Below are 12200 nucleotides of genomic sequence, written 5' to 3' on the forward strand. Positions count from 1 at the left end.
AGATGTTCCTGATCAGTAGTGGGTTTGGGGATGTAACAGAGGGGTGTCCAGTCTTGTCTTGGGTTTTGGTTGGTGTCTGCTGTTCATTTCGCATACTGTGTACTGAGAAGAGTACACAGTGTGTGAAAGAGTTTTGTGCCACTTCGTAAGTCTGCTTTAATTTTACTCAATTTAGTTTAGCTATTTTGGATGTAGAGTATTGGTTACTCTCTGAGTAGTGGCAAAAGCTCTGTGGGAATTGTTTCACCAGCTGTGAAAGCCATTGTGTATTGCTGTAGTTGGCCAAAGGATTCCCTGATAGAAGTATCCCAAGAACACAAATTCTACTCTGGTCAGAAGTTGAACTTGATAATTATTTTTTTTGTTTTGCTTTTCAAACACAGAGAAAACTCTGTGTAGTCCTAGCTGTACTGGAACTCACTCTGTAGCCCAGGCTGGCCTTGAACCTGTGATCCTCCTGCCTCCTTCAGCAATGTGCTACCACAGTTGGTGACAGACTATTTAAGTCTTAATTTCTGTTCTTGGTTTTCAGAGTTTTTGGTTTTTTTCCTGGAGCTGAGAACTGAGATGATTTCCATTCTTTAGGAGTGTTAGCTTCTCGTTGTTTAGGTGCCTCCTACAGAGAGAATACTATCTTAGCTTTGAGTTGGAACTCCATGTACTCCTTGTAGGTTTACAATAAGAAGTTGTCAAGAAGAAATGAATGATTGATTTCTAGATTTATCAGTTAGAACCCTCATTATTGTTAGGTCTTAGAATTGCTTTGGTTGGACCTGATAGAGTGCTGACTTGGGATTTTTCTTGATACCAGATAACAATAATACATATAAATTACTTGAAAATGCTTGTTGGCTGTCAGTTGGCTCAGTCTCTGGAACCAGCATTGTGGAGGCTTTGATGTTGTGAAGTCACTAGCTGAAGTCACTAACTGAAATCCAGAGAAGACATTTTTCTGTCTTGAAAATATAACCATACAGAGGTTTTCTACACCTCCAAGATTAAATGGGGGTGGGGGGAATGAAAGATTGAAGATTTCCTGAATGAGTGGCTTGGGACAGAACCTCTGTCCCTAACGGTTTAGTTGTCTTTGAATAGGAATGAGCTTTTCCAGAGGTGGCACACAATTGAACCTGGGTCCTTCCTTTGTGGACCCACTTCCCTCTTACTCCTCTAAGTGTCTTTAGCACTATGACTTCAGTTTATTTTGCTGTACAAGCTACAAAAGAGTCAGGTTTGTCCTACCCTTTTTCTGCCTCCTGTTTACCCTTTAAGCAATGCTGATTGCTGGAAATTGCTATGGTGCAAGGCAGATGTCACAACACACGCTGATTAAAACTCGCATGTGTCATTTACTGCCTGATTGAAGTAATCATACAGAGGGAAAAGCAGATGAGGAAATGTCTAAATGTACAGGGAAGGGAGCTATTTCTTATCTTTCAAGTTTAAGGATCTTGAGTTATAGAATAAAAATTTGTGCGAGTGAGACTTGTTTTCAGCCATTTTGCTTCATTCTGCATCCTTTGACTTCTCAGCAGGACCTGGGTCTCTGATGGTAATGGGGGAAGGGAGCTGGGCTCAAGAGATGACTCAGTGGTTAAGATTGTCTGCTGTCCTTGTAGAGGTCCCAGGTTTGGTTCCTGGTACCATGTCAGGCAGCTTACATAACTGTATCTATAGCTCTAGAGCAGTGGTTCTCAACCTTTCATGTTGTGGTGACCCCTAACCATTATTTTCATTGCTATTTCGTAACTGTAATTTTTCTGCTGTTATGAATCGTAATGTAAATATTTGATATGCAGTATATCTAATATTTGACCACTGTGAAAGGGTCCTTCAGCCTCCAGGTTGAGATCCATTGCTCTAGGGGATCTGATGCTCCCTTTTGGCCTCTGGGCACCTGCACACATACATATACATAAAATGACACATAAAGAAACAATCATGCTAAGCTGTTGTTTTTTATTAAAATATACACAGTTATGATATATATATATGCATACATACGTGTGTGTGTGTGTGTGTGTGTGTGTGCGTGCGCGAGCGTGTGTGCGCGCGCATGCATACCTGGTTGTACTAAGGACTGAACCCAGGGCTTCGTGTGTGCTAGGCAAGTGACCTACCACTCAATTACATCCCTAGCCCCAGCCCTCAGTTACTGCCTTTTTACCAAACACATGGTGCCCTTTGTGTGTGACTGTAAAATAGGATCTGAACTTTTCAAGGGGCTCCATAGCTCCAAGCAAGTCTATCTGTTATTGGTTTGCAGAGCCTTGAAACTGCAGTTAAATTCAAGTGATGTTTTAGGATGTATTTTTAGCTTCATGTGCTCTGTGCTCTTAAGCTACTAATACTAGAGAAAGTGTTTGTCTCATTTGGGCATGCCATTTGGAGAAGGTACAGTAACTTTGTTGGAGATTTTTGGTGATGCCTTAACAGAATACTTCAGATGGGGTAACTTATGAAGGACAGAAATGTTTTTCTTGGAGGCTAGGAGTTCAGTATGAAAGCTCTTGCAGGTTGAGTGCCTGGTGAGGGCTGAGCCTGTGCTTCTGCAGTGGCACAAAATTACTACATCCTCCAAGGTAGAGGAATTCTGCATCTCCTATGGTAGAGGAGAAGATGGACTAAATTCCTACTGATAGGAATAAATTGAAATAGTTAAAACCCAGTAATTCCCATGCAAAGCATCTCAACCAGTCTGTCTGTTTCCTGTCTTACACTCAGTGCTTCTGTGTGTGGCTGAGCACTAAAGAAAGCCTAGGCTTGTGGATTTGCATTTAGTTCAGTGTTGAATTGCAGTGATTCCTGAGCAGAAGATAATAAGGGTCGAATACTATAACAGGTGTTGAAGGCATCACTAATAATTTCCTACCCTTTGTCTCCCTCAGGTACAGAACCGTGGTATTTCTACTTAATCAATGGATTTCTGAATTTCAATGTTGCCTTTGCTTTGGCTCTTCTGGTCTTGCCACTGACTTTTCTCATGGAGTACCTGCTGCAGAGATTCCATGGTGAGTGGTTTAAGAGATGGTAGGTTTGGGCGGGGGGGGGGGGGGAAGCAAGTAATAGGTTACAGAGTAAGCGGAAAACCTGCTTATTTTATAAGTCTGTTTTCTCTCTATAGAAATGGTTGAATAACTGAGATTTCAGTATGTATTTGTAGATTATTTAAACCCATGTTAAGGTTTGGTTAATTGTTTGAATTGAACAAGATGGAGCTCTGTATCCTCTTAAGGCAGCAGTTCTCAACCTGCCCATCGTGACCCCTTGGGGTGGATGATAGGATATTTACATTATGATTCATAACAGTGGCAAATTTACAATTATGAAGTAGCAATGAAATAATTTTATGGTTGGGGGTCACCACAATACAAGGGTCACAGCATTAGGAAGGTTGAGAACCACTTCCTGAAGGGAAGGAGGTTAGTGTGATTTTCACCACCACGGGAGAAGTAGAGACACCTGGAAAAGCTGGAGAGAGCAGCTTGTTTGCGCCATCCCTCTTGGCAGAAGTGTCTCAGCGATTGCTTACAGTGGTCCATGCTGCAAGCAAGCACTCTGGAGCTGGACCTGCAGCAGCTGCTTTGGACTTGCCAGGGTCTGATGTTCCTGGCTCTCTGCTGTGTGGCACTCATGTTGCTTGCTCCAACCCTGTATCACACAGCTGCTGTGCCTGCACTATGGAAGACAGATGAGCAGAAATTCATGAGAGATTTGGAAAGATTTAGCTAGCGACATCTCAGTTGGATTTGCATGCCATATGATTGATCTTTCCTTCTTACCCATTCAGCTTCTCTTGTTAATGGCTTTTACAGCATGTATTGTCTAGACAGTGGGGGAATCTTCACTCATTTAAAAAGATTTAGAAAATGATTTGTGTGTGTGGGGGTGTATGTTGTGGAGGCCAGAGGATAACTTTTAGGGGGCAGTTCTTGCTCTGCTGTCATTGTGGAATTTGGGGATTGAACTCAGGTTGTTAAGCTTATATGGCAGGGAAAATCTTATTACCCAAGGTCAAGAGTGCTTACTTCCAAAGAGTTTTACAGTTGCACCAATGGTGTAGCAAGCTAAATCAGACAGCTGGGAGGGTTCTTGCTTGTCATGCTGTAGATGTAATGAACACCAGGGGGTGCTGTCTGCCCACCTCTTGCCAGCATTTTTTTTTTTTTTTTTTTTTTAATGCCTCCCTCATTGTCAATAATGCCAAGCCAGCATGGTTGCCTTTTCCTCAGTGCTCCTGTAATGGCAGGAACTCTCCAGCAGGTGCTTGGGTCTGTTATGTTCCTTTCGTTCTTTCAAATTCTTTAAGTACATGCTGGTTCCAATTTTGTGATTCAGAGTAGACCCAAATTACAACGAGAGAAATGTAACCAGGAAACTTCCTGTTAGAGTATTATGTTTGCTTTGAAACACTGTCAGCTGAACATGGTAATACTCCTGTAACCCTAGCCTTCGTTCCAGACAATGAGGCATTAGATGCCAGTTTGGACAACAGAACAAAACATTGCAGCTGGAATGGGGCTTGGTGAATAGGGTTCAAGAATTAAATTAATTTTTCTTTTTATCCAATGTCTATTTTAACAAACCCACTGTTGTGTGGATAAAAGCGTAACTCAAAGTGGATTTGACTAATTTAGGCAATCTTTATTCTTATTGGCAGGGCACATTACAGAAAATATGCTTTTTATCTCTACCCAACTAGAATTGATTAAGCTCTGTTTTCCATTAACTGTACTTTCCCTTGTGTTTTAACTATTGTGCCTCCCTCTAAGCTTTGGATCTCTTGGAAGAACTGAGTCTGCTCCTTTCCATTTGATATCTCCATTATGTTAGTGTGAGGGTAAATTCCTAAGTTGAAACTTTTTATGGGATGTCCTCATAGTATCAGATTTAAGTTAAAAACATTTAAACAAAATACATTGTTTGGTTCTCATATGGTGACAGAGAAATGTTATTTTGTCTTGCAGTTCAGAATTTAGGACATCCATATTGGCTTACCTTGGCACCAATGTACATTTGGTTTATAATTTTCTTCATCCAACCTCACAAAGAGGAGCGATTTCTTTTCCCAGTGTACCCACTTATATGTCTCTGTGGTGCTGTTGCTCTTTCTGCACTTCAGGTGAGTTTCAGGGAAACGTTTGTCTGCCTCTCTGGTTCATTTATTACATGAATGCTTGTAAAACTTTAAGGGCCGGTGGATGTTTGTGAGCTCCTGGCCAGCCAGTCTCTATAGTGAGCTAGAGGCCAGCCAGCGCTATTCAGTGAGACTCTGTCTCAATCAGCAGCAGCAACAACAAAAACCCTTCTGATAAATTACAGAGTGCACCTCTAGCCATAACATAAAACCTGCTGCAGAACATACTCTAAAAGCTTTGTGTGTTGATAAGGACACATCTCACGCTGTTTGCTGATCATGTTTATAATGTTCATTTGTGTCCTGTCAACAGGATCTGTTTCCTAACACACTTTAACTTAGCATATAGGCCACTACATATGGTGGCATTGGGAAAGACTAAACAGAATGTGTGTTCTCCAATTATTAGATCAAGACTTTGGGATTATATCAGACAATTGGCAATGTAGGACAGTTCATAATCCTGATTTAAAGCTTGTCTGGGCCAATTCTCCTGCAGAGTTTATGATCTCAACAGTTTGAGGCCTTCATTTGCTCTTGCTACCATTTGCAATTGTCAGGGAGAGAAAAAAATAAAGGTGACAGAGTTTTGTTTTTAACAGATTTATTAAGTGAGAACTCAAACTATGAGTTCAGCTTTTTCAAGTGTTTAACTTAGTGCCTTTAGCATATTTGCAGATGTCTGTAGCCAACAGTTTAGGACATTTTTATCACATCCAAAGCACCATGCTCTTTACCTGTTGCTCCAAACCCTTTGTCATGGTATTTCTCAGTATACCATTACTAATCTCCTTTGTATATAAATTTGTCTACTCTGTACATCCCATGTGAATGAAATCTTCCTGGCATAATGTTTTAAGGTTTGTTTGTCTTAGGGTGATATTTTATATATAGTAAATTCATATAATATGTATCATATGGTTACATATATTACATATTTATATGTATAAAATTTATATAAATTTTCTTTTGAGATGGGGGTCTCACTGTGTAACCTTGGTATGTAGATCAGGTTGGTTTTGGATTCACAGAGATGCCCTCTGCCTCTACCTCCCTAATTCTGGGTGTTAATGGTATGTGCCACCATGCCCATCAGGGTGATAGTTTTAAAAAATGATTTGTAAAAAGTATAACTACATGTGAAATACTGTAGAAATTGCTGAAAACATGTCATCTATCAAGACACCTTATACTTTTGCATAATATATATCAGTTTTATTATGATTATAATAGGTATGCATATAACTTTATTTGAACTTTTGTCATAATATTGTCAGTATTTTCCTATCTAAAATACTGATTTTATTGAAATATTTCAAAATAAGTTAGTGTTGGGGCTCACATCTATAGTCTTATACTTGATGGGTAGAAGCAATAAAAATGCAGACCACTGAGGGCTGCAGAGGAAAATCCTGTCTTGAAAAAACAAACAAACAAAAAAAGAGAACTTTATGCACCAGCAAAAATATGTACATTATTTTCCTCTGACACTAGAGTTCATTCTTGTAAAGGTGGCTGGCTAAACAGACCTGCAGACAGCGGTAGGAGAATTGGCCTTGGTCTTTGAATTTGGAACGGCTACCATTTGAATTTGGAATGGGTACCACACCAAGTTTTCCACATGCTCAGACCCTTCCTCACACCCCTTGATCTGCTTTCTGTGTTCCTGTGATGGTGTGTGGCTATGCATATTGTTTCTGTATGGCGTGTTGGTATGCATATTGTTTCTGTGATGGTGTGTGGCTATGTAAATTGTTTCTGTGATGGCTTGTGGCTCTGCATAGTGTTTTTGTGATGGCATGTGGCTATGTATATTTAGTTTTTGTGATACTATGTATCTTCTTTATCAATATGATTGCCTTTCCTTCTAGAAATGTTATCACTTTGTGTTTCAACGATATCGCCTGGAGCATTACACTGTGACGTCCAGCTGGCTGGCATTAGGAACAGTCTTCCTGTTTGGGCTCTTGTCATTCTCTCGATCTGTGGCTCTGTTCAGAGGTAGACATGCTGGGAGTGTCTTTAACCCACACTCACAAAGAACTTCACCTTAAGGTTTACCTGTGGGATGTGGTTGGCTTATGTTGGGTGGGGGGTGTGACTCAGGACTGAAAGGAGATTGCTAGATCTCATGTCACCGCACATTTCCCTGTCCAGTAGCATTGATCCCCCCTCCTTTTTCAGTTAAAATTTTTTATGTGTATAGGTATTTTGTCTGAATGCATAGATACCACATGGGTATCTGATGCCTATGGGGACAAGAAGAGGGCATTGAATTCCCTGGAACTAGAATTACAAACAATGTGCGCTGCCATGTAATTGCTGGGAATTAAACCTGGAATCTCGAAAGAGCAGCCAGTGCTTTTAACTGCTGAGCCACCTCTCCAGCCTCTTTCCCCTCCTTTTTAAGGGCTGCTGCTAATGTAATGAAGCCTAAATATGTTATGCAAGTTGGAGTTAAGTTCTTATGGTTAAATATTTCCTAATAATCATTATTGGGGTCATAATAGTAAAATATACCCAAAGAATAGAAAATTTAGAGGGTAAAACACTATACAAAGACCAAGTAAGCAGGTTACATTTGGCAAATAAGGCCTCCACTGTGGTGGTTGTCCCACCAAGAGAGAACCTGCTGGTAGAGCTGCTGTGGGCTTTCACAGTCTTATAAATTTCATGTGGATTATAGTGGGATAGTAATGAATTATAATTTAAAGTTAGACCCTCACCTTTGGCTTTCATGAACTCTTCTCCCTTTTTAGGATATCATGGGCCCCTTGATTTGTATCCGGAATTTTACCGAATTGCCACAGACCCAACCATCCACACTGTCCCAGAAGGCAGGCCTGTGAATGTTTGTGTGGGAAAAGAATGGTATCGATTTCCCAGTAGCTTCCTTCTGCCTGATAAGTAAGTTGTCCTTTAATTCACAGTATTTCTGTATATGTGGAGGGTAAATGTGGGGTTGGTAATGTGCATATGTGGGTGTGTACAAAAATGTCAAAGGTGGGCATAGAGTGCCCTCTTTTATCACTCTGCCTGTTCCTTTGAGGCAGAGTCTCCCCCTGTACTTGGAGCTTCCCCCCCCCCACCACCAAGGCAGATCCCACTCAGCAAGCCCCAGTGGGATCCTCCATCTCTGCTGGCCTCAGTGCTGAGGTTACAAGTGTGCATGGGATACCTGGTGTGTTAATATGGATGCTGGCATCTGAGCTCTGGCCCTCAGACTTGCACAGACTGCGTTCTTAACCGCTAACCCATCTCTCCAGTCCCTAATTCTCAGAATTTTATTTATTTTTAAAGATTTCCGTATTTTTATTTCTTGTATGCATGAGTGTTTTGCTTGCATGTATTTATGTGTACCATATGCATGGCTGGTGCCCAACTAGGCCAAAATAGAGCATCAGATCCTCTGAAACTGGAGTTAAAGACTGTAGTTAGTTTCCATGTTGGTGTAGGGAACTGAACTCAGGTTCTCTGCAGGAACAGCAAATGCTCTTAACTTTTGAGCTCTCTTGAGCTCCATTTCCCAGAAATTTACATCAAAAAGTAGCAACTCGATGGCAAGATTGTGTTAGGGTTTGTTTTGGAGGGTTTAAAATTTTTTTTCTTTGAAGGTGTATGTATATGTGTGTATATTTGGGATGTGTGGAGGTCAGAGGTCACCTTTGGGTGTCATTCCTCATGCATGTCTGCACTAGTTTTTGAGACAGGGTCTCTCATGACCCAGGACTTGCCATTAGGCTAGCCTGGCTGACTGGCTGGCTGGCCAACTAGCAAGTCCCTGGGGTCTTCCTGTGTCTGCATTGGTACTGTAAGTACACCTCACCACACCTGGCTTTTCCACCTGGATTCTGGAGATTGAACTCAAATTCTCACCAATTGGACTGTCTTCCTTATAACAGTGATGTAGAGACTCTGCCAAGAAGAATGGTTTTAGAAAGGAGGTTTTTTTTTTTTTTTTTTTTTTTTTCATTCAACAGATTTCCACACTGATATATAGGCAGTAGGGAGAGCTATGACTGAGATGTACTGGTATCCTTTGTATTCTGTTAGATGTGGTAACATACTACCCTGAACTTGTGTGTTTTTTGATTTGGCCTGTTTTAAGTGAAAAAGAAGTCTGGCCAAGATGAGTAATTAATGTTGCTGACTTTGACATCTCCTCACCTGGTAATATAGTTTTGTGTTTTGCATAGTGAAGATTTTTGTATCAGTCATAAACTTGTCTTTTAAATGTTGACCTAGGCCTTTGACGTTTATATGAGGATCATTCAGACTAAATAGTGTTGTCCTAGTATTAGTGCATTCGCATCTTTTTCTGTACACCTGATGAGTTGGCTTTACTGCTTTAGTTCCTATGGGAGGTAGTGACATGTTGACACTCTCCTTGCTCTGCAGTTGACTGTCTAGTTGCAAGTTTTGAAGCTGAGACCCAAGTAAAGGAATTGAGAGACCTTTAGTTTACATTTCTTGATGATTTCAGACCAACTTATGACCTCTGCCTCTGCTCCCTGGTTGAAGTTTTAGCAGAAATCATGTTTTGTTCAAGTGAAATGTTTTCCTTGTGATCTGGGGTGAAGGGTTGTCGGTTTCAAGTCTATTTAGCAATGTAGACTTTGTGTTTTTCTCATTTTTCTCATTTGTGTTTCTGACAGTTGGCAACTTCAATTCATTCCATCAGAGTTTAGAGGCCAGCTACCAAAGCCTTTTGCAGAGGGACCACTGGCCACTCGGAGTGTTCCTGCTCACATGAATGACCAGAACCAAGAGGAGCCTTCCAGATATGTAAGGGCTGCCAATCTTCTCTTGTTACCCCAGATTACTAGGCCATGGTACAGTGTGTCACTAGCCAAACCAACATCTCAGAAAATTATTCCTTGAGAGTGAAAGCTGAAATAATATGTGTGGAAGGAGTGAATGATATCATTTCTTCCCACATCTTGTTTAATTATCTATGTAAAGAATATAATTCATTTAACTTATAAAGTTTTGAGTGAGCTGGATTTGTCTGAGGGGACCTTGAGCTGTCTTTCTGCGTGTATTGAAACTCACATTATTCCTTGGTCTAGTGAAATCCTTGGTGGGGAGCTTCAAAGTGACCAGGTTACCTTTGACCTAGCTTTTGCTTTGTTCTTCTAAGGCTGTTTCATAGTAAGTCTGGTGGAGCAATCCCTGGCCATGCCACGATCTTCTACCCACTTGCCTTCACAAACTCTGGAGTCACGTGAATTTTAATCAGTTCTTTTGAAAATAGCATTTGACATTTGATACTGGTAGGATCTCTGGTTAAAAAGGGGAGAGCTGGCCTTCAAGATGGCTCAGTGGTGAAGGTGTGTGTTGTTTGTCTTCTGACTTCCATAATGTGGTGCCTGTGTGATTCTGTGCATCCCTTTGACATGCACATAAATAAATAAATAAATTGTGTGTGTGTAATTTAAAAATTAAAGTGTTGAATAAATGATAAAGATGATAGAATAAGGTGGGACTATGAGGTTTCATCACGATAGACTTTATCATGATACTTAGCATGCAGTTGAACACTTTATGACTTGTTTATTTCTGGAATATTCTGTCAGTGAAGGTTATTGAAACCATGAGAAATGAAACTTTGGATGATTGGAGAATGGATTAGGGACCTAGCTAATGAATATTACCATTGGGGTAATAATGTTGAGAAAAATCTATATGTAAAATTTAAATTAGTTGTCTCTAGTCAGATCATGTTTTCATGCTATCAGACATTGCTACTTTTGATTAAGTGACTTTAGTTTTACTCCAGAGGGGGAGATTTTTTTGTAGTGCCAGTGCAAGTCACAAAATATTGGCTGTTAAAGGCAAGGATAGGGTGTTTGGTACCAGCCCTGTGCTTATCCACATTCCTACAGTTAAGAGTTTCCTACCAAACCCATGCTGCACCCTTCAATGGGTTTTCTTGTGTGGTAGGGAAAGTGCCTTTCAAAGCCAGGCTGTTCTATTTGCACCTTTGGAAATCTGTAGGAACATTTGATGGCTTATTGTTAATTCTGTATGAGCTGGGGCTAGAGATTCACCTCTTAAGAGCTAGCTACTTAAAGAGATTTGTTTTTTTTCTGACAATAAAAACAATACACATTCATTGTGTGAAATAATGACAGCAATGAACCAAAAAAAAAAAAAAAAAAAACCAACAACACAACAACAAAAAACATTTCATTACTCAGATACCATTACTGTTACTACTATGTTGGTGTTCTGTTTTTTTTTTTTTTTTTCTTTTACTTTTTTTTTTTAATTGCACACCATGGAATGTGTGGAGGTCAGAGGACTTTGTGCAGTTAATTCACAGGTCTGGCATTTAAGCTCATGTCAGGCTTGTACGGCATTAAGACCTTTGATGCTGAGCAATATTTGCTGGCCCTTTCACTTTTTCTTCAGATATAGATATTTTATATACATGCATGTGGATATATGTATATAAGCATGTATGTGAACATATCTATGTATATATGTTCATTTAGATAGAAACAAGAAATATCAGTTATCTCTTAAAGATTTTGGTCATGTTTAATTATGTTAGAAACAGTGCCAGAATTCTGACTGTAGGAGCCAAACAGCTTTGCCTAATTTATGGAAGCATACACTTTCTTTCACTCATGCTTGCACCTTTTGGTAGCAGTCACAGTTCCTATAGCAACACAGCACTATTCTGTGTGTCTTTGTACATCATTTATATTTTTTCACATCACTGTTTAGTTCTCTACTTGTATGTGCCCATGTAGAGGTCAGAGGACAACTTTTGGGAGTTGGTTTTCTCCTTTCACCATGTGGGTCTTGGATATTGAACCCAGGTCATCAGACCTACCAATAAGTTCATTTATCTACTGACGATGTTGGCCCTTGTTTGCATTTTTGAGACTATTCTTTCTGTGTCTGACTTGGAACTCAGAACACACAACTTGTAGCTCTACGCATATGTGCTCACTGGCTATGGGTGAGGTTTTAGTCTGTGCACAGCACAGGATAAAGTACATCAGTCCTTCCTATTTGTTTCTTGCACGGAAACTAGGGAAGGTGTATGGCTCCT

General features: G+C 40.2%; 1 protein-coding gene across 4 annotated transcripts in view; it reads left to right on the top strand.

Moving 5' to 3' along the window:
• Alg9 (ALG9 alpha-1,2-mannosyltransferase) overlaps positions 1 to 12200 on the top strand; it is a 52578-nt gene that overhangs the window by 16035 nt on the left and 24343 nt on the right. For all 4 annotated transcript variants that reach the window (XR_007835295.1, XM_051197443.1, XM_051197445.1 and 1 more), the window contains 5 exons: positions 2889 to 3011; positions 4968 to 5122; positions 7009 to 7138; positions 7897 to 8044; positions 9793 to 9922. Coding sequence is in view for 3 of the 4 variants with exons in the window: in XM_051197443.1 (XP_051053400.1) it covers positions 2889 to 3011; positions 4968 to 5122; positions 7009 to 7138; positions 7897 to 8044; positions 9793 to 9922 (686 nt within the window). In the remaining variant the exon portion in view is untranslated. The remainder of the gene's footprint in view (positions 1 to 2888; positions 3012 to 4967; positions 5123 to 7008; positions 7139 to 7896; positions 8045 to 9792; positions 9923 to 12200) is intronic.

Source organism: Phodopus roborovskii, unplaced genomic scaffold (genome assembly GCF_943737965.1).
Source record: "Phodopus roborovskii unplaced genomic scaffold, PHOROB, whole genome shotgun sequence".
In the NCBI taxonomy this organism is placed as follows: domain Eukaryota; kingdom Metazoa; phylum Chordata; class Mammalia; order Rodentia; family Cricetidae; genus Phodopus; species Phodopus roborovskii.